The sequence below is a fragment of the Sciurus carolinensis genome, chromosome 4 (genome assembly GCF_902686445.1).
Source record: "Sciurus carolinensis chromosome 4, mSciCar1.2, whole genome shotgun sequence".
Lineage (NCBI taxonomy): Eukaryota > Metazoa > Chordata > Mammalia > Rodentia > Sciuridae > Sciurus > Sciurus carolinensis.
Window position 1 is genome coordinate 162,884,178 of NC_062216.1, and position 22,053 is coordinate 162,906,230.

General features: G+C 56.4%; 1 protein-coding gene across 2 annotated transcripts in view; it reads right to left on the reverse strand.

Moving 5' to 3' along the window:
* Positions 1–22,053, reverse strand: part of Syn3 (synapsin III) — a 429,043-nt gene that overhangs the window by 65,157 nt on the left and 341,833 nt on the right. For both annotated transcript variants that reach the window (XM_047550762.1, XM_047550761.1), the window contains exon 7: positions 258–320. In XM_047550762.1, the coding sequence (XP_047406718.1) occupies positions 258–320 (63 nt within the window). The remainder of the gene's footprint in view (positions 1–257; positions 321–22,053) is intronic.

Here is a 22,053-nt window from a genome sequence, read left to right on the forward strand (position 1 = left end):
CCCGTCTCAGCAGTCTCAGAACAAGGAGCATTTTCCCTCCGCAGAAAGAGCCCGCCCGCATCAGGCGGTGGAGTCGGAGGGAGGTGGCCTCATTTCCAACACTGCCGCTGGAATGATCGTCATTCTCCGGCGGAGGACACCACGAGAGGTGGGCTGGTAACCCACCTGAGGTCACACGGATGCCCAGGTGCAGCGGGAGGGGCGGCGTCCCCGGGGCGGCTGTGGGCGTGTCCGCCTCAGCGCCCTGCCCCACCTACCTTTCCCATTCCGGCGTGGGCGTGTCCCAGCTTGACCACCACGGGGAAGTGCGGGGCTGTGAGCTGAAAGAGGCAGAGGAAATCGCTGTTAGCGTCTCAGCATTGTCACCCAGGGGTGGGCGCTTCTTGCCCTGGAGTCAAGTCCAGCCGCCTGGAATCCCCACAAGCATGCTTTGCAGATGGTCCACCTGCCCCAGCGCGAGCATCCCACACGCCTGCGCTTTGCGCTTCCAAAGGGAGCTCTGAGCTCTTAAAACTGGCCTGACTGGGGGCACTGTCAACCCGCAGAGACCACGAAGTGGTGCAAACCAACTGGTTTCAGCGCCTGGCTTTACTTCTGTGCAACCACGACATCACATCGATCCTTGCCTCAGTTTCCTCATCTGTAAAATGGGTGAAATGATAACAGTTCCCACCCCTTAGGATTGCTGCGAGGACCGACTGAGTTATTACGCATACAGGCGTCCTGGGCGCAGCAGCTTGCTTATTCCCGGCCCGGTTCTGCTTTATGCTATTCCCTCCGGTAATGCTTCAACTACCGGAGACTCTTCACACCTCCACCAAGCCCTCTCCAGCGGCCCTAGGAGGCCTCTTGCTCACCGTGGTCCTGTCCGCCTCTGGCACAAGCACCTGTCAGCTGTGCCACGTGGGGCCTGTGCCCAGCGACTGCACTGCATTGTCCCTTTCGGAGGGTGGCACACCTGCCCGGTCTGCCGAGCTCCCTGCTGCATGCCCAGCTCCCAGGACAAGTCCTGGCTCCCGGGAAGATGCCGAACGCCAAAGCTGCGCTTCAGTCAGTCCCCAGGGAGACCAAGGAGGTGAGCAAGTTCCTCCCTGTCATACAGATGGGAGAGTTTGGCTGGAAAGGCGCTGTGGGAGCTGTCTTCTCTCCCTCCTGTCGCTCCTGTGTTGTTCGCGTGTGCTTGCTGATTTCTGGAGGTCTATTTTGGGTTGCTTGAGGGCAAAGACTCCCACCCCACCGTGTAGTAATAATGCCACTCCCTTCCATTTAGATGAGCCCCCAGCCAGGGGTCATCACATCGCACGCTCTAGGCTGCACAGATGTCTATTCCGGTGCCTGTCATGGGGTGGTCCCCTGGCAGAGTTGGCTGTCTTGTTACATCAGGGCACCTGAGGAACCCAGCTCTTCCCTCTGACTGGCTAGTGCCTGGTCTCTCATGTCACAGCTGCTCTCACTGCTGAGAGGGGCCACTGTGGGTCCCAAAGCCATCCTCTGGACCTCATCTCCTTCCACTCCCACAGTGGCCCCGTGATGAATCAGGCAAGGCACGCTTGCTCCCATTTTACAGGTAAGAAAACTGAGGCTCAGTTCAGTGGCTGGGAAGGGGTGGAGCTGAGGACGTGAACTCGACTCTGTTGGATTCCGAGCTTGGGGTGAATGGTTTCCTCTAGGGTTTCATGCAGAGGCTCCCTGTGGACTCTAAATAACTCCCCCCAGACATCAGGCTACTGGTCACCCTACCCCGGTGTCGAGAGCAAGCACATGCATTAAGGAAGCAATATTTGATTTTGATTCCAAAAGCAAGATGCACAAACTATAAAACTTGGGAAAGTAGAATAAAGTGCTAAGTGTAAAGAAGATAAAAATGATCACCTGCAGATTCTAACAGTGTCAGTGTATTGTAGGCTGGTCTTAAAAAAAAAAAATCCCAGTATTTGTTTTGCTACTGATTTGTTCTGTTTTTACAAAATTGGGTGTATAGTGCATATCCAATTTTATTTCCTGTTCTTTCCACCTCCTATGATGTGATAGAATGTTCCGGCTGTTGTTTGTTAGTTTAATAGGCATTATGAAATACTTCACATACAAGGAAAGCCTTCATGAGCTACGTTGTGGGCAGTACCTTGCTTAAGAAATAAGACACTGCTGGCTGCAGCGGACCACGCCTGTAGTCCAGCAGCTCGGGAGGTAGAGGCAGGAGGGTTGCGAGTTCAAAGCCAGCCTCAGCAACTTATAAGGCCCTAAGCAACTCAGCGAGACCCCGTCTCTAAATACACAATAGGGCGGGGTGTGACTCTCAGTGGTCAAATGCCCCTGAGTTCAATTCCTGGTACCAAAAAGCAAAACAAAACAAGACAAAAACAAAAAATAAAAACCGAAACACTGCCCAGACTGTGGAAGCCTCTGACGTCATTCTTTCTTATCACACTGTCCCCTCCCATCCCACAGGCAACCCATACGTGAATTCTGTGCTTATTATTCTCTTGTGTTTATTCATGATTTCACTATTATATATACTACCCAAGCAAGAGGGGGGTCACGCGTTTTTAAACTTCGTGTAAATGGTACCAAAGACTCTTCTGCACGCTTGTTTCTGCATGCTTGTGGGGTTCACGTAGGTCGATAAACGTAACTTGGACTTATTTTCCTGCCCCGTGGCCTTCCATGTCTTGCATACGTCACCATTTATTCATTTTCTGCAGATGAGCATTTAAGTGATTTCTGTTTTTTGCAGTTACAAACAAGACCACTACAAACGCTCTTGAGTGTGTCCTCCTCTGAGCACTTGGGGCGTCTCTGGGGCACAACCGCAGGGAAAGAATTGCCGGGTTGGGGAACACTGGTCCACACAGGGCTAGGTATTGCCAAATTGCTCTTCAAAACGGTCGTACCAACTGACGCGCTGAAGGGCGGAGAGAAAGAAGTCCCACTAGCTGGGGTTAACGGCTTATACTTTACCCACCTCACCAATGGGACAGGCAGGACCCAGGGCTGCATTTTTATCCAGGGCTTTGTTACCCTTGATCATACTACTCAGCCATGCAGACTTTAAGCATCCTGCAGTCTAAGGACTTGGGATTTCGCTCATCTCATTTTAAGGAGCCTGAGGTGGAGGGGAAATGGTGTTCTCCTCCCTTGACCCCTCCTAGTGGATCGCTGCTGCATTCATTGAAAAGAGCAGGGGTAATGCTGGAAGCACTGCCATTTTCTCTCTGTTTAATCTCGGGCTAACTACTCCCCCTCTCTGAACCTCAGTTTTCTGGTCTGCAAAATGGGGCTGATAATGCCCAACTCACAGAACTGTTGAGAGAAGAAGAAACAAGGAACGGAAGACTGCTTAGCTCCAAGTGATGCTAACCCTGAAGTGTAAAGAACGGGGGAGGGAGGTGATCGTAGGGGGGCGGCAGTGGAAAGGGGCAGGGAGCCTGGATAACGGAAGGAGAGCGGAGGCTCTGGCCTCCCGTCATCTGATGGCACTGAAAAATCAGAGGCCCACACCAGAGGGAGCAGCCAGGGTGATGAGGGTGGGTCTGGGCAGGGTGGGCGTGGCGGAGCGGGTGGGCCACTCCCAGGAGCTTTCTTTCTGTTAAGGGACACTTTTTTTTTCTTTTTTCTTTTTTGCGGTGCTGGGGATTGAACCCAGGGCCTTGTGCTTGGAGGCAAGTGCTCTACCAACTGAGCTGCATCCCCAGCCCGACACTTTTTAATTGAAATGATAATGTCATCATGATCATGAAAATGAACGGTGAGATGGTCCCCAGCCCCGTCACTGGATCCGGTCAGTTCCTATCGTCCTGGCTGCTTTATTGTTCTCATCTCTACGTCCAATTAGAAAACCCAGGAGAGCCCACACCACTAGAGAAATTTGCATCTATCTCAGCCCTTAATATTGTACCATCCATCCGTGTTTCGCTGCCGACATTTTTCTTAGTTCCCCTCCCCGCAGCCTGGGTCACTCATGTCACCTGCTTGGTGGTCTGGTGACCCCGCCCCCATGGCCACCTGCTCCATCTTGGCAGAAGTGAGCGCATGGGTGGTTGAGGGCGATGTTTTTATTTTTATTTTTCACAAACAGCTTGTAGCACTCAGCGCACAGCCGGGAGGCCCCTGGTCCAGGTTCCCAGGAGCGCCTGACCCTGTGGTCTCACTGCGCAGTGGTCCACCCGTGCGTCGCAGGAACGCCTCCCGGAGCTGGCCCTGTCGCTGGACGTTGGCAGGATTCGTCCTCGCTCCGGCCCTCTCCGCTCCTAGGAGCAGGACTTCTCCCGCAACCTGCGCGTCCTCGTGCACGTGAACTAGGGCTCTGCCTCCCGCAGGCCGGCGGAATCGGGAGCTGTTCCCACCGGGTTCTCTGGTCGGCACTGGAGCTCACAAATGGAAGCGGGCGTGGCCTCCCCCAGGTGAGCCGCCCAGGACATCCTCCCCGGCCGAGGGGACTGTGGCTCAGTGTCAAGGGAGGGCCAGGGAGGGGAGCGAGGACCCCACCTGCCTCTGGCTCCTTCCCTGCCCCACGTGGCCCGGCTGGACTGTCAAGAGCAAGGCCACCAGGGCCTTCTCTCGGCTCTCTCCCTCCCCAGGGGTTGAAAGGGGTTTCAAAGGCCCTCCCCATTCCCGCCCCTTTGCCACTTGCAGCCCCTCCCCCAACACAGGTCACAGAGGACAAAAAACATCTTGTGGCTATTTCTGTCTTCCCTTCCCAACAATAGCTTTATTTGTTCCCGGGAGGGCCAGGCCAGCCTCCCACAGGCCCCCTGTCCCCATCCCATGCCCCAGGCACTGCCCTGGTAGGGAGGCCAGGCATCCTGTGAGGGGGGCAGATCCATCTCCCCGCAGACAGAGATCTCCACCCTGATAAGGGCCTTATTCAAAAACAGCCAAAGAAACTGGAATCAGTGGGGGTGGCCCAGGGTCCCCGCAGGGCAGGGTGCTCCCTTGAGAGGGTCCCAGTCATAACAGCCTCAGCCCAGACGGGCAGGGATCAACCTCACCCTCAAGCCCCAGAGCTGGAGGGAGGACCTCCACGTGGTCTGGTAGGGCTCCCCACCCGGAGGCGAGTCCCTCTGCAGTCTGGGCGTTGGAGGTGTGGCGACCAGCAGGGTCTGACCCTGGCTAAGGGGTGCAGCAGCGGACTGCCTTGCTTCCCAGTGTGCTGGTGTTGACATGGAGGGACCTCGAAGGGGTGGGCCTCGCGGGAGGTCCCCAGGTCACTGAGTGCTCCCTCAGAAGGGATCAAGTAGTCCCTTGATCTAACTAACCCTCTGGGGTTAGTTCCACAGGACCGGGATTGTGACAGATAAGCAAGTCCCCGCTTCTCTGGCTTCCTGCCTCACCTGGGATGGCTCCCTTGGGCATGAGATCTGCCACTGTGATGCCACCTGTCACAAGAGCTGCACCAGAGGCCAAGCCAATGGGGCCACCCAACCTTGGACTTTCAGCCCCCAAACTGTGAGTGAAATAAACTTCTGTTTACTAAGTAACGGCATCAGGAATTTGATGATAGTAACAGAAAACAGATCAATAGAGTGATGGAAAAAACAAGGCCAAGAAGAATTTGGAGGAACTCAAGGACCAAAATCAAGGACTGTAGTCTCTTTGAAGAAGTCTGGGGAGATGTCATGCAGGAGGAGCTGGGCCTGCACTCTGTGACTAGGAGATGCTGCCCGATCTGGCTCTTGCCTGCCCCTTCCATTTCATCTTGTGCTTTTCCATCCTCCCTACTTCAAACCTCCACAGCTGGTTATGTTCCAACCCACAGGCCTTTTGGTTCTTTACTGAGTGGTCCAGGTTCCCTGCAGCCACAGGACCTTTGCATATACTGCCCTTTCCCTGAAAGACCCTTCCTAGCACTCTGTGCCAAGTCAGTCCCTTCTCACACTTCACGTCTCTATTGAAATTCTCTGTTACTGGCCAGCCCTCCCTGGCCACGGGTCTAAGTAGGTGCTTCCTGATGTCTGTCTGTTGTACCCTGAACTCTTCCTTCATGGCGCTAGTCATGCGTTGCATTTATATATTTATTTCTTTGTTGTCCATTTCTCCACTCTAGGTGTTTTCAAGACAGGAACCTGTTTATTTTGCTGCCACTGTAACTCCTGGCTCCACAGAAGACCCGGCACATGACAGACATTCTGCAGACAGCATTGTGGTGGGCACAATTCCTTTGCTGTGACAAAATACCTGAGATAAACAACTTTAAGGTGGACAGGTTTATTTTGGCTCACAGTTTCAGAGGTTTCAGTTCATGGTCAGCTGACCCATTGCCTTTGGGCCAGTGGCAAGGCAGAACAACATGGCAGGAGCATGTGGTGGAGCAGTCTCTTGCCTCATGGTGTCCAGGAAGTGAAGCTTGAAGAGGAGGGCCCGTGTCTTAGCATCCCTCCAAGGACACGCCCTTGGCTTCGCTTCCTTGGTAGGCTCACCTCCCTAAAGGTCCACCACCTCCCTCTTGCGCCATGGCTAGAGGCTAGGTCTTCCACACCTGGACTCTGGGGGACACCGGGTCTGAGCTGCAGCGAGGGCGTCTGTTGACTGCGTGTAGACGAAGGTTCCGTGACAGGAGAGGGATGTCCTGAGCCAGCAGGCAGAGTCAGAAAGGACTGGGGGACAAGATGGGGGCAGGCTTCTTGGGGAGCACTGTGCATGCGGGTGAGGGAGGACCTGTGGGGAGCACCAAGCTTGTGAGGGACCCGGGCACCCAAGGTGGGGGTTTGGGCTGCATTTTGTGATCGCCGGACAGCTGTGGAGGTTTGGATGCGTAAAACAGCCGCCCGCAAAGCAGGTTCCGGGAGATTCTTCTAGAAGCCGTGGTAGCAAGAGCTCCATGTTTGAGCCCGCGGGTGAGGGAGTGAGCTCCCATTTTTAGTCCCATTTTATATAAAGGAGCACGAGGGCAAAGAGAGGTAGGTTTCTTGCCTAGAGTCTCGGCCGGGAAGCGGAGGAGCCAGGGCTGCCCAGCCCGCCATCCTCGCTGCCTCTGGTGCGACTGCTGCCCGTGGGCCCAGACTCTGCCGCTTGACTGGACCGGAGAGGAGGGCAGAGCCAGCGGGCCCAGAGGGGCCGAGCAAGGCAGGTTGAGGGGCAGCAGCCGCCTTCGCAGCCAGAGGGCCCTCGTTGGCAGCCGGCTCCCACGCCTGGCTGAGCCACCCGCGCGTCCTGACTCCGCCCGGAGTAGGAGGGTCCTCTAAATCCCACCAGGTGGACGGGAGGGTGGCCTGATGGTAGATGCCAGTCACAGAGGGCTTGGTCACCACTCGTCACGTCCACAGGGGAGGCCTACGCAGTTAGGTGGTGCTGGGGTCTGGCCCGTGATAGGTGGCAACGCAGGTTGTCCCTGCCCCCTTGTCACCTCTGGTCTCAGGATATGGTGATGGTGGGGTGGGCATCGAGGGAGGCTGAAAGGACTCCTTCGCTCCTCGGAAGCAGAAAGGCCAGGGAGCAGGAAGGAAGCCTGAGGCCCCGGCCGGGTGCCTGAGCCTCGCGAAGCCTTTGACGGGAAGCGGGAGGCCCTGAGCGGCGTCAGGTAGAGGCACTTCAGACAAGAGCTGCTTGGTGAACTTTAACCTTGGTCAGTAGCATCTGACAGACTCCTTGGAATTTTAAGCATCGCACATGAAGAAACTCCTGTCACGAGGAGGAGAAGGCCCTTTCCAGGCCTTTTGTGTTGTGACAGATCTACAAAATGCCACCTGGACACATGGCATACACAGTATGTCAAGAGGGAGCTCCTGACCACAGCCTCCAGGGCTCTGTGGGGTCTGCCCTGCCCTCTTCCTGGACCCCGTCCTACCACGCTGCCCATTGGCCTCTCAGTCCCAGCCTGAGAGCAGTCTGCTCCCTCTGGCCACAGGGCCTTTGCATGTGCTCTGGTTTCCCAGATGACAGTTCCTGTTCCTCTTCATTTAGCCCACTCTTACCCACGCTTCAGATAGCAGCTCCAAAGTCACTGCCCTGAGGAGCTGCCTTTCCCCGTGTCTCTCCTTAGGTGGCAAACTTCCTGAGAAGCTGTGGGTCTCATATCCTGTTGCTCATGATGGGCCCCTCAGCGCCCCCCTGGGTTGTAGACCTGCCTCTTGGCCTGGCCCCCTGGTGGCCCTGCACTGGTCACTCACCACCACAGACTCCACATTTCCAAACAACTTCATGAACTTCCAGAACGTTCTTCGACCTGTATTCCAACCTCAGGCAGTGGTCTCACCACCCACCAGTGCCCAAGATAGATATCCTGCCTGCCTCCTCCATCTTTATCCTTGTCCACCCTCACCCCAGGCCTGGCACGGGCGGCCCCGGGAATGTTTGCAGAGTGACATCGTGGTCTCCTGCCCAGCTGAAGGCTTTCTGCCCTTCTAATCCCACCTCTGAGCCCCTGGCATCACCTCTCCCTCTGAGTGTGTCTTGGAAAAGTACTGGTGGCGTATTTAGAATAATTCGACTCCCTGCCCTACCGAGAGAGCAAACATTCCTTTCTCTCTGTTTCCTGTTTCCCTGAGAAACGGAATCGTCAGGAATAGACAACCTGATAGTGTTTGTCTGTAAATAGGCTTTTCTGGTTCATGCCCGTGTGATGTTTGGGGCGTGGAACGGGCTCAGGCTGCCAGCCCATCTCCCTCGAGGATCCTCCCGAGGGATGCTCAGGATGTGGACCTCGGGGGAGGGGGCTGAGTGACCTCAGAGGCAGGCAGCAGAGGCCGGTGAGGGCCGGGGGTCTGGGATTTCCTGGGCTTGCCTTCATCGAGGGCAGTATGAATCTTGACCGGAGGGTTCTAGAGCCGCCCCTGGCGGGGGAAGGTGCCCTTTCCGATTCAGGTGATCCTAAATACGGGCAGTTACTGCTCCTCTTCTCGGTGGCTTCCGGAGCGAGCTAATAATAACTGCGCTTCTCCGGCCTCCAGTTCTGTGCCTCGGTTTATGTCTACACCGACAATGTCCTCAGATCAGAGGTAACAGCAGCGAGTTTGGAAAGGTGGACTTGAGGCTGCGGAGGGCAAACACCACTTGTCTGGGGCAGCAGGCAAGGGACACGTCGCTTGCCGGGTCCAGGGAAGCTCTGCGAGTGCCCCGGATGGGGTGGACCCAGGCTTGAAGCCCGGTGGACTTGCACCCAGGTACTGCAGGTGGCCCTCCCTGTGGCCTGCCTCCAGCAAGGTCCTGAGCCTCTCGGGTCTCCATTGCTGCCCCTGTCATCAGGGCTAAGAAGGCCAGCGAGGGACGCCATTGTCGAGATTTGAGTTTGTGTGTGGAGGACATGTTACACAGATCTGGATCCTGGACAGAAGCTCTTTGGGGATAGTTTAGATTGACATTCACTTAAAATCAATCTGAAAAATCCCAAATTACGACCTGCTACAGTTAGGGACATTTTTTTTTTTTTAAAAAATAAAAGGTTTTCCTTTTTACTGCAGTTTCTTGCAAAAATTGGATTTGAAATTATTTTAGAAGTTATCAGTACATTGATATAATGGATTTACCTGACATTCCTTATATGCAGAATGAGTCTATGTACGCATTTCCTATGTTCAACGATACCGAGACTCTCACCACCACACCCTGCCTGGCTTTTTATCCTGTGAATCTTGCACAATCTTTTATTTAATACAGTGACTTCTGACCTCTATAGTTTTAGTGATAGTGCCTGAATTTTTTTTTTATCAGAAGCTTTCCTGAGATATAATTCACATACCCTAGAATCTACCCTTGGAAGCCGTACAGTTTGAGCTGGGCACCCACCTGTAATCCCAGCGACTCAGGAGGCTGAGGCAGGAGGATTGCAAGTTCAAAGCCAGCCTCAGCCACCCAGTGAGGCCCCAAGCAACTTAATGAGACCAGATCTCAAAAAAAAAAAAAAAAAAGAGTATGATTTGGCACAATTTGGTGTTTATATTATATTCATTGTGCCACCAATTCAGAATGTTTTAGAAAGAATCCCTGTTGCCGTTACCAGTCACTCCTCATTCCTCCCTCCCGCCAGCCCCTGACAACCACTGATCCACTTTCTGTCTCTGGATCTGCTGACCCTGGGCCTGTCACGTCCATGGCTCGTCCACACGCTCACGTGGTGCCTGGCTTCTCACCACCTGCCCTCAGGATTCCCCTGACTCCCAGCATCCACCAGGGCTCCACTCGTTTTTATTGGTGCACGATCCATTGTACGGATAGTGCTCGACTTTTAAACATATTTTTAAATCAGTCAATTAATCGGTTAATTTATTTGCTTTTGTGGCACTTAGTGACCCTGCCCAGGTTCTCACGCGTGCTGGACCTGTGAGTTACACCCCAGCCCCAATTGAGTACCCTGATGTGGATTCCCCGTGTCTGCAGATACTGAGGGCGAGTCAAGGTCCCTGTAGGTCTCTACACCGAGGTCAGTCCTTTGAGGACACCCTAGACAAGAAGTTGTTACAACAGCCCCTTCTGGCCAGCGGGAGGGTTTTCACTGGCTAATTCTGGCTTGTGACACTGCGTCCTTTGCAGGCCCAAGTTTCGAGCTAGATCTTCAGTATAATCACTGGAGCAAGGACGATCTCCGCTCCCAGCTCCTTCTTAATGGGCCTCGTCACCCCGTGAGTAAGCTGATAACGGGACAGGGTCGGAGGGAAGAATGTTTAAGGCCCGTGACACAATGGTAAGTGTATATTTGGTTTCTGTTTGCGTCTACAGAGCTCCTAAAAACCCTGTCATTCCCGAATGTCAGGGAGCTGGGAGCATCTTTAGTCCCAATGACGCTGGGCAGCCTCCTGGATGGGCCCTGGTCGCCGGATGGACCAAGCCACCATGAGAAGCTTGGAGCTCGGCCCCGCCCTCTGAGGGCAGAGGGCCTGGAGGGCGACTTGATCGTCCATCACGCCTGCGCGACTGACCTCCAGAAAACCCCTCAGCTACGGGGCGCGGGGTGCAGACAGCTTCGTGGCTGGGAGGGCGGACACCCCGATGTCACAGGGGCAGAAGCCCCTGTGCCCGGGACCCTTAGAAGCCTCACCCCGTGCGCCTCTTTATCTGGCTGTCCCGCGTCTGCTTGGCACTGTCCCTCCTAACACACCGAACGTGCAGGGGAAGCGTCTGCCTGAGTCACCAGCTGTGATAGCGAATCATCCCACAAGAGGAGGGCGTCCTAGGAACCCCCATCTGACTTCTGTCGCCAAGTCAGAAGTGTGGGTACCCAGGGCTCCCGAAACTCGCAACTGGCCTCGGAAGTGGGTACCACCTGGAAGGGCTGAGCCCGTGCCCCCGAGGCCAGCGCCAACTCTGGGTAGCCTTGGACCTGAATTCAACCACGGGCCCCCCGTGGGAATCTGCCGAGAACGGGAGGGAGGCTCGGCAGCCCGACCGCGTGTCCTGTCAGAGGCGCGGGGAGCGGAGGACGTTTTCCTTCAGGGGCCAACGAAGAGAGTGTGGAGAAACTCTGGCACCAGTGCCGCGGGCAGGGCCAGGGACGACGACCTCTGGCCTTCCCGCCCCTTACCAGGACACGGCCCCTCCCTGAAGGACACGGCTTAACTTTCCAGATACTCCTGTGCCGAGGCTCCCTTGAAGCCATCCGGAGAGGAAGTGGGGAACTTCATCCTGCCGACAGCGCTACGTCTGTGTTGTCCCTTATATGCTTGCTTGTGCTCTGTGGGGGCAAGGACAGTATTCGTTATGTCCATTGCTTGCCCAGCATATAGTAGGTGCTCAGTAAGTGTTTGTTGATTGAATTTATTGAACGGATGCAGAAGCGCAGAGTGTGGAGAACTGCGTGCGTTAGGGGCTGTTGCTGTCGCCATCGTCATGATTATTGCTCTTGAATCTTTTAGAGGTGCCCTCTCCCCTGGAGCAAATCCTGCGTCATTCCAGGTGATTGGTGCCCTCCTGGGTTTTCGGTTGTTATTCAGGTCCCCGCTGGGCGCTCTGCTCTTTCTTTGCTCTCTCCTTCCTCCTTCCTTCCATCTGTGGAAGGGGCCACAGAGCCCAGTGAGCGCTTCAGAGCACAGACTTTGAAGCTAGACCGCCTGGGCTCGAAGCTCAGCTTTACTATGGATGAGCTGTGTCTCGTCAGGCAAGTTACTTCACCTCTCTGTGCCTCTAGCTTTGTGGAAAGCAGGTCGTCTGCCTCAAGGTTTAAATGGCTTCCCCTGCAGAGAGCACTTAGTGGGGTGTGTGGTGTTAGAGTGACCCTGGCTACGGGGACACGATTCCTGTAACTGTGACTGACCTCCTCCACCGCTTTCTGAGGAAGAGTCTGAGCCCGGAAGAACCTGGGCTTCCCTGTTAGAGGTGGGCAGGGGTGAGTGGGCTACCTGGGGGGCCAGTGTCTGCAGCAGATGGCTGTGTGTGGACTTCAGGAGGCGACATCCAGAGAGATGACTCTGAGCCGGGAGGAAGATGGCCCAGGGCCCCTGCAGCTCTCCCTGCGGGACTGGGCAGCTCCGCTTGTTCAACAGAGCGATAGGATAGGAGGATTGCTCCAGGGTCACCCCGCCACCAAGACCCCCCTCTTCTTCATCACACTGTCCCAGGCTCCCCGCCCACTGACCCATCAGCACAGCGGGGCTTCCTGGCTGCGTGGAGGAGGAAGCTGGGGCCCCAGTCGCCACGCCACCTGCACGGCATGCCATGCGACCTTCCTCCTCATTTGCATGAGATGCGAGGGAGGCCGGCCTCTCCCTTCATAGATAAGAAAACGGAGGCTGAGGTCACACAGCGAAGGTGCCGAACAGGACCTCAGGTAGGGGTCAGGCCCCGGGCATCAGCGCTGCAAGGCGGTCTTCCCCTGGCCCGGCGGCCCTGGGACCGTACCGCCGGGGTCCCCGCCACAGCCTTTGAGCAGTGTGGATGGGGATGGGGTCAGGAGGGGACCGCAGGTGCAGTCACAGAGATGGTCATCGGAGGGCCCGGTCCCCCCAGCTCTGCCTCAAGGAGCCTTTCAATCTGCAGACTCCAGACCAACGCGGAGGAAGTGTGTCAGCGGAGGAAGGGGGACGTCGCCAGGGGGACAGAGTGGCCATGAGGAGACCATGCGCAATCATAGGAATAGGGACTGTCCCCAGGGGCTGGCCGCAGGGGTTAAACCCAGGTGGCATCTCAGACACGAACAGTCTTCTTCCCCTTGTAGGCGGGGCCGGGGTGGGTGGGGTCCAGGGCTCGCCGGCCTCCCTTCCTGCCGCCACCTGAGCATTCCAGGGGTTCTGGGCCAGCTGCGGGGAGCAAGCCCAGGGCTGGGCCGAGCCTCATGGTCCGGTTTCTGTGGGGTGTGGACCCAAGGGAAGAGGGTAGGACCCCAGGGCCTGTTCTGCCTCATGGGAGGCAGGAGGTGAGGTGGGCAGAAGCCAGGGGCAGCAAGGTGACAGCCTGTCCCCATCTTCCACTGTAGGGTCTGTGACTCAGGACCAGAGGGAACCTTCTAGAAACTACCAGGACCTGGACAGAGGCTGAGCAGTATGTGTCTGGCTAAAGGAGCCCCATTGGTGCAGACCTGTAATCCCAGTGGCTGGGGAGGCTGAGGCAGGAGGATTGCAAGTTCAAAGTCAGCCTCAGCACCCCAGCGAGGCCCTAAGCAACTCAGAGAGACCCTGACTCTAAATCAAATGCTAAAACGGTCTGGGGATGTGGCTCAGTGGTTAAGCGCCCTGGGTTCAATTCCCAGTACCGAGAGAGAGAGAGAGAGAGAGAGAGAGAGAGAGAGAGAGAGAGAGAGAGAGGGAGAGAGAGAGAGGACTGCTGCTGACACCTGATGCTGCGGCTGCAGCCCCTGCTCCCCTGGCTGGCTCTGCCCCAGCAGCAGAGACCCCGCCTTTGATCCGCACCAGGCCTCCTCACGGTGCTTGTACCTGATTCACACGCCAGAACCCAAACTGAACTACATAACTCATCCGGATGTGTTGGAAGCCAGAATCCACACTTGGGGGCTGCCGGCCGCTCACCTGACCCTGAGGGGCATAGAAAAGACCCAGGCCCTTTCTTGAAAAGGCTCCCAGGCTGGTGGGGTCAGCAGATTCTTTAATGAATGAGTTCAACTCAGCGATGTCAACCTTTAAGAAAATTCGGAAGAAAGCACTCTAGGAACAAAGACGGTCGCCTGTGGAGAAGGCAGTTTGTTGAAATCAGCGTGGACAGTGTAACCTTTACATTGGGTTTTGCAGGTCAAGTAGGAGTTTGCCAAGTGGAGAAAAGGGCATTCCAAGGGCGAAGTACTCACAAGAGAAAAGGCAGAAAGGTGTGAAGCTTCCTGGAGGATTCAGGAAACGCCAGGGCCAACCACAGGGCCGGGGGGTCAGGGGACGGAGAGCCTGGGAGGGCAGGTTGGTCAGGGTTCACATTCGAGAAGGATCTCGGATTTAGATCTCCGTTGCTCTGTACAAATGAGGGTAGACACACTGACTCTGTGTGTGTGTGTGTGTGTGTGTGTGTGTGTGTTACAAACATTAGTTTATCAAATGTGCACATTAAAACTGAACTGCAGATTTGGTTATCCTGCTTGGCTGTTTTTCCCCACAAACCCAGAACCCCCAAAAGACGAAGGCCTTTCCTCGCCTCTCAGGAACACCTCCTGAAGGACTCTCCCAGGAAAGGACAGAATGTCTTGCATTTGCTTTAAAATAATCCGGAGCTGGCTGGGCGAGGACCCAGCCAGGGGCGCGGGGACGGCGTTGGGCCAGCCTTGGGCCCCACGTCCCTCTCTCCCCGCTTCTGCCTGTGATGGACACGTCCTGGGAACCTGTTTCTTCTTGGAGGGCCGCCTGGCTCTGCGCGTCCTGGAGAGCCTCGCCCCGCGAGGGAGAAGGACGCGTGAGCGGGGAGCCTCGGGCTGAGAAGCAGCTCGGAGCCCGATTGTAAATCCTGGCGGAGGCTCGGAGAGGTCTGGACTTGGGAAGCCCAGGAAGGGGTTTCTAGAAGGGGGATCGTTTGATTCTGCCTTGGGAGAGAAGGGGCGGCGGGGCCGGGGTCAGCAGAGCACGGGCAGGGGTCCGACCTGCCTTCTCCATGCCCAGTCCCCAGGTGACCTCATGGCCAAGGTCACTCGCGGGCATGGGACAGAAGGGAGAGATGGAGCCAAGCGAGGCGGCGTCCATCCCCGGGTTCCCAGCGTCACTGTCCTGAGCACCTGTCACTGTAAGCAGTTCCCAGTGGCACGCGGTCAGCAGGGCTCCCGGCTGGGTCTCCCTGGCTGGGCGAGGTGCAGCCACCTGGCCTTCCCCGCAGCCCCGCAGGACGCCTGGATGAACGGGCAGCAGCTCCCCACTCGCTGAATGAATGAGGCCAGCCAGTGCCTGAGGCTCGGTGAGCGTCTGGGGGAAGTCGCAGGACGCTGGTGCCCAGGCCCAGCCGGGGCTGAGGTCTCCTTCAGGAAAGAGCAGTTTCCTCTCCGCCAGAGCCTCCAAAAGGCGTTGCTCTCCAGCTGAAAGGAGCGGGGAGGAAACACAGCAGGCACGAGGTTTGTCCCCGAACACGTCAGCCCTTGACGCCGATGTCTCCATTTCTCTCCTGGTTCCTTGATCTGCTGCTTCCTCCACTTCAGATGGATGGTGTTTTGTTTTTTTTTTCTTCCCATCTAAAAAAAGCTTCTAGATGCTTTTAAATCAGGCAAACGAGTAAGGGCAATGTTAATTTTTCCCCCTTTTCATTTTGAAAATGTGTGTCGTGCCAAAAGGCCTTTGGACGGAATGTTCAGAGGCTGCATAATAGAACAAGGGAAGCTGCCAACCTCCTAAATCACTCACTAGACAGGACAATCTCAGCCCCTGGGACTTAGAGACCCCTGGGCCAGCACCACCAGCTGAGTCCCCAGCAAGTGGAAGAATGGCTCAGAGCCTGAGGTCACAGCAGGAAAGGAAGCCCCACCTTGAGGAGCTGGTGGTTCCGAGTGGACCACAGCTCTCTTTAGAGTTGCCTCTCACTGCTTTGAGTGTTGGAGGAAATTGGGCCCCGATCTATACAATCTCAGGGAGTGGGTCTGTTGCCAGGATTTCTTCTCCGAACCTCAGTTTACACATTGGTCAAATGGGTGTAAGTTGAGGGACTGCAAAAGGATAGAGGGGACTCTCAACGCAGGTGTGGCTGCCTGTGAGCACCTCCCTGCTGGTCCCTCCTCTGTGGAATACGTGAGGTCCTGAGCCTGGATACTCAGCCTGGTTGCAGGACCAGCAGTCCCAGCATCAGTTAGAACTTGTCAGAGACGCAGCCCCTCAGGACCACTCCAGGCCAACCGCTCAGAGGCTGCGTCTTAACCAGATGCCCCAGAGGTTCTTGTGCCTGTTAAGGTCTGAGTGTCCAGATGATCGTGACCAAGTCCCTTTCCTTGGGACCTGAAGCCTTTTGTCAAAGGAAAGGGGTTCATTTCATGCTTCTGGGTCTGAAATCCTGAACAGCCCAAGGCCCGCCAGCCCCGGGGCCGTGGTTCGTTCCCCAGCCTTGCTTTGTGACCTCGCTCTTGGGTTTCCTGTTACACGGTGGCGGCAATGCCTTCGGCCTTTGTGTCTCATTAATAATAACTGCAAAGCAGTGTGAAGTGAAGATTGAAGTTTGCTAGCTGGAAATGGCACCCAGTCCCCGGCCCCTGCTTCTTGGGCCTCCGTTTCTTCCTCTGTGCAAGGAGGTCGCTCCGCGGAGCTGATTGATTGGTGCCTCTGTGCCCGAGGGCCGCAGGGCAGGAAGGGGTCACCTCTGGTCATTCTGGAGACAGTTCCAGGCAGAGGCACTGACTCCAGGCCCCAGGAGAAGCTGGAGGACCCTGTCCAGCTCTCCCTTCAGGCTCCTGGTCACATCCCCCTTCTCCCTCCCAACACACATCCATCCCGTGCACACTGTAGGATTTTCTCATTGATGCCACCTGGTACCTCTGCCAGTTAGGTGTTACTCTACCTTGATGATAAATGATTACCCTATTAGCAGGAATCCCATTTTTTAGATGGGAACACTGAGGCTCAGAGACCCCAAGCAACTCACTCAAGTTCACCCAGCCAAGAAGTGGCAGAGCAATCAGATCTGCGATCATCCTGATTCCCCGGGTAAGACCTGCCTGTGTCCACACTGGGGCTGACAGTGTGTTGCAAGTCCTGAACTCAGATCCAGCCTCTCCGGCTGGGCCTCAGTGACTCCCCTCCAGAGAGGACCCAGCGGGATCTGAATGTGCAGGGCTGGGGTGGATCTGAACCCCACAAAGGGCCTGTCTGCTCACCGTCTGCACAGCTGGGCTGGATTAGTCCAGCTTGGTAAACAGCTTTGGCAAGCAGCGGCCTGGACAAGTTCACTTTGTCCTGCGGAATGCACAGGGGTCCCACCCACCCGCATCAGTGTCCCCTGCCTGGCTCCCCTGGGTGACCTCTCTGTTTTGTGACCATTTCCACTTCCTTCTCTGGGCCTCAACTGAAAAAAAAAAAGTCTCTTGGCACTTTTTCCCCACGCCCTGTCCTTACTCCTCTCTCAACCGGAAGGAGCGAGAGAGCAGAGGAAAGTCCCCTCAGGCCTGGATTTCCTTGGTTTCCTGCTTCACCTCAGTGAGGTACCTTGGCTGGCTTGAGACCTGCGTGCTGAGGAAGGTGGAGGCTGCATTTGCACCATTAGCCAAACCCACGCTGCTTATTCCCCAGGGTGGCCAAGAGGGTGGCCGGGTGGTGGGCTGGGGGGAGGGCAGCTGGAATGAGTTTCCTCACAGCCACATGCTGGTTAACCTTCCAGAAAGTCAGATCTGGGAGGGACTTGTGGATCAGCAAGTCCGAAAGGTCCTGTTCCTGGGCTCCCTGGTCAGGCTGCCTGAGCTCTTTAACTCCAGGAACTGGGAGCCACGTGGTCCCCTGTGTGCAGGAGCCTGCGGCTGCTGTGGGGAGGAACCCCAAGCTTCTTGTTTCCTAAAGGGGGCCAAGGTGCTCCTTCTAGAAGTTCCCAATGCTGCAATTCCTAGTTTGCCTTGCGTTTTACGTACTGGGGGAAACTGAGCCCAGGAAGGGGAAGTGACCTCCTCCAGGTCAAGGACACAGCGGAGCTCAACTGAGAGCCCAGCAGACGTGCAGCTCAGGGCAGGAAGGTGTGGGAGAGCGTTCTTCCTGAACAGGTTTCCCTGGCGACGCCTTCTGACAGGGCCCACGGCAGGTGGACCCCAGAGCCTGTAACGGAATGATTAAGGACTCCAGGGGAGAAGGTGACCACAGGTTGTCAACTAAGATTTTTTTTTTCAGTGCTGGTGGTCAAACTTGGAGCCTCGTGCATGCTCTGCAAGCCCTCTGTTAAGGTTTGGATATGAGGTGTCCCCAAAAGCTCCTGTGAGAGATCATGCGGGAATGCTGTGGCGTGAGATGGCTGCCCCGTGAGAGTTGTAACCTAATCAGTGGGTTAATCGGTGGGCTAACCGGGCAGTCACCTTAGGCAGGTCGGGTGTGTGTGGAGGAGGTGGGTCACTGGGGCTTTAGGTTTTGTTCCTGGTGAGCAGAGCTCTCTCTGCCTCCTGGCCACCGTGTCCTGGGCCCCTCCCTCTGCTGTGCCCTTCTGCCATGATGTTCTGCTTCTCCTCGGGCCCAGAGCTATGGACTGGGCCGACCACAGACTGAACCTCTGAGACCATGAACCAAAACACACTTTTTCTTCTCTATTGTTCTTGTTGTGTCTTTTGGTCCCAGTGATGAAATGGACTCAGACAGGCTCTACCACTGAGCTCCATTCCAAGCCCAGAAACACATCTTTAAAAATAGGGAATGTGCACCTCCACCATCACTGCAGCCCCACCTGCCCACCCAGCCGGCCACCTGGGCCAACCAGGACGTGTCCCTGGATCCCGGGAACGCAGGCTCGCTCCGCTCATTGCTGCTTCCTCCTTCTCCCCCTTCAGCCAATACGGATTGATATCTTAACTCTGCCCCAGACGCCGGGGATGCAGCAGGGAACCAGGCTCCTGCCTCCGGGGAACTTATTCAAATGGAGAAACCTGGTGACATTTTCATAACAGAGGGCCCACAGTTCAGGGTAGGGTGGCACAGCTCTGTCTTCAGCATGTCGAGGTGTCCCTCCCTCCCTAAGAGCGGGTCTGATGGGAAGAGGTGACTCTCGTGCTCATTTGTTTGCGATTGGACGTTCTCCATCTCAACAGGGTCCCCGAGGTTTTCCTGACTCCAAGGACACTGCTGCCTCCCAGCTCATGACAAATGATGCTCAGGAGGATGCCAGCCTCCCCCTCTATGAGGCAATCCTCGGAGGCCCGTGCCAAGATCAACTGTTTGGCCTTCTGCCTTGAAAGCCGATCCTCTTCCGAGTCTGATTATTGCTTTTCTGAAACACAGGCACAATGACATCATTGCTCCCTCCCTGGCGGGGGGGATGCGATGGTCAGCATGAAGTCAGGCTTGGAGTGGTGCCTGTTCCTATCCAGTGCCCGGGGAGGCCTGGGCGGGGGCCCTGGAGTGAAGCAGGCTTCTTGGGGGAGCTCCCCAGAGACTGGGAGGGGGTTTGCTTTCGAATCTGTCACCGGCCTCTGGGCCTGCCCCTCAGTGCTCGGGGAACGCAGCCTTCTGGTGGGGACAGAGCTGACATTCCATGGAGACGCAGTGGCCTGGCCTGACTGAATTGTGTGGAGATACTCCCGATGTTATTGGGAATCACTTTCTGGGGTGCCTGCCTGTGTCTCCATCTGCCCTGACCTCTCGCCGGGGCCAACTCTAAACAAATCCACTCAGCCACCCCAGGGACCTGTCCAGCAGCCCCTGCTTATTGGTGTCTGGTGGGTGGACAGTTTGGCCATCTCTCCAGGATGAGGGGTGGGACCGTGAGGACTGGGCAGGCCCTTTGGTTGTTGGGCACCTGCTGTGAGGCACTGCCACGTGCGGGAGGGGAAGGCTACTTCTTAGACCCCAGGTCAGGTCCTGTGGTAGGGATTCCCTCCTGCCGCCACAGGGCCGTGGCCTTGCACAAGCCGGGTGGCTTCCTTTGCCAGAGGCCGGGAGGACCTCTGGGCGTTTGAGTCCTGCCCACTCATGGTCGGAGGGGAGCCTGCAGTTCAGAAAGCGGTCACTGCTCCTATCACACAGCAAACGACACGCAGCCTGAGTCTCCTGGCCGTCCCCAGTCGCCCGACCCCAGGTGAGAGAAGACCCGGACTCCGAAGACCTCAGAGTCGTTCCCGCCTTTCTCTGAGCCCTGCTCTCTGCCTCTCTGCCCCTGTGGCCAGGGAGTCGGGCTTCCTGACATGTCCTTGAGTTTGGGTGGACATTAGAATCACCCTCAGCCGGGGCGGGGTGGGGGTCGGTCTCACACGCCTGACTCAGGAACCTGGAAGACCCCTGGACGCAGCCTCCCCGGCAGTCCGAAGGCCGGATGTGGCCCGGAGGCCTGTCTCACTGGGACCCCCGGCGTTGTTCTAACTGAATAGCCCGCCGGCCTTTATGCGGTGGGAGATTTCACGTAGGACCTTTTCTTAAGTGAGGGGTTTTCTTAAGGAAAAACGCAGCCACCCACGTTCCCCAGGCAGGGCTGGCTTCGTGTGCCTGGGACACATGCTCCAGTTGGTCAGCTTCCGTCCCTTCTGGCTTGGGGGCCTCCGTCCTTCACTGGCCTGGAGGCATCCGAGGCGCTGGCCCGGGCCTCTCTGGGTGCATGGCGCTGCCTTTCTCTGCATTTCTTGGAAAATGTGTGTCCTGGGCGGAGCCAGGCCCATGTTAGCGTCTCCTCTTTTTCAGGAGCTCAGTTCGGGGCCTCAGGACTGTCAAGGGACAGTCGTGGGTAGTGTGATTTTGGACACCTGACTGTGACTTTGGACACCCCTCTCTTTCTCTGTGTCAAGTTGCTGCCCCGCAGCACCTTTCTCTCTCCAACCAGGCTGCCTGGTTCCTGCCATTGCCTGCCATTCCCCAGCTGGCTGTGCCTGGATCATTCCATCAGGCGGCTTCAAGCAGGAGGGAGATGTTCAGTTTTGAGGAATTGACACTGAAGACTGAAAGTCAAGGCCAAACACACTGTGCCATTTGAAAGCTTTCAAAAAAGACGCGGCTCACATCTACAGGAGCCTGGACGGGCTTCGTGGAGGGGGAGGCGCATGAGGTCGGCCCTGAAGGATGACCCTGAACTCCAGGGACGAGAACCTGGTGGGGGCGAGGGAGGGTGGGTGCTGCAGGCAGGCAGAGGAGGAAAGGCGGGAGGAGGCTGGGGTGGGAGGAGCACTCAGTGTGGTTGGCACATGGAGGCCGGCGGATGATGACTTTGGTGGCCTGGTGGGAGCTGGGTTAGATCGAGGCTGGGAGTTTATTCCAACACATGTAAGCAGAGGAGGCCCCCAGGGGTCGACACGGTGACTCAGTGAGGAAGGAGGGAGACAGGAAGCAGGAGCGCGGCCGAGCCCCTGGCGGAGGGAAAGAGGGGCCTCTGCTGAGCTGCTCCTCTGGGGAAGGAGGAGCAGCCGAAGTTCGGTGGCAGGGGCCACGCACTCGCCACGTGAGGATCGTGGCGTATCCAGGAGCTTTGGGGACGTCAGTGTAACCCCTCATGTTACAGAGGAGCCCTGGGCAGGGAAGTGGGGACACGGATCCTTGGGGGAAGGAGGAGTTCTATCTTTCACACTGTCGCACAGAGTAGGTGTTCAGTTAACGAGTGTGGAACCATGTGTGTGGCTTCCTGACTGGCCTGACACGATGGCGGGAGGTCCGGGGACACCTGCTGCCTGGAGTCTCCTCCACGTGAACGCGTTGCCGAGGTTTGAATACAGTCTGTCGCCTCCAAAGCTCAGGTTGGCATTTGCTTGCCACCGTGGCGGTGTTGGGAGGTGATGCCTTCAGGGGTGATTAGGTCCTTAAGAGGGCTTGTTGCCTGCCTCTTGGACCTGGGCTCGCTACCGCGAGAGCCGGTTGTTGGAGATCAAGCTGCCCCTCATGTTTCGCCTTCCAGACCTCTTGCCCTTCCAGTGTCTGCTGTGAGTCGAAGCAGCTTGAGGCCTCAGCAGAAGCTGAGCAGATCTGGCACCAGGTTCTTCACCTTTCCAGCTCCAGAACCATGCACCAAAAAAACCTCTTTCTCTTATAAATCATCCTGTCTCAGGTGTTCCGTTATAGCAACAGAAAGCGGACCATCAACCTCCACCAACTTTGGAGGAAGCCCTTCAATGATAGGTTT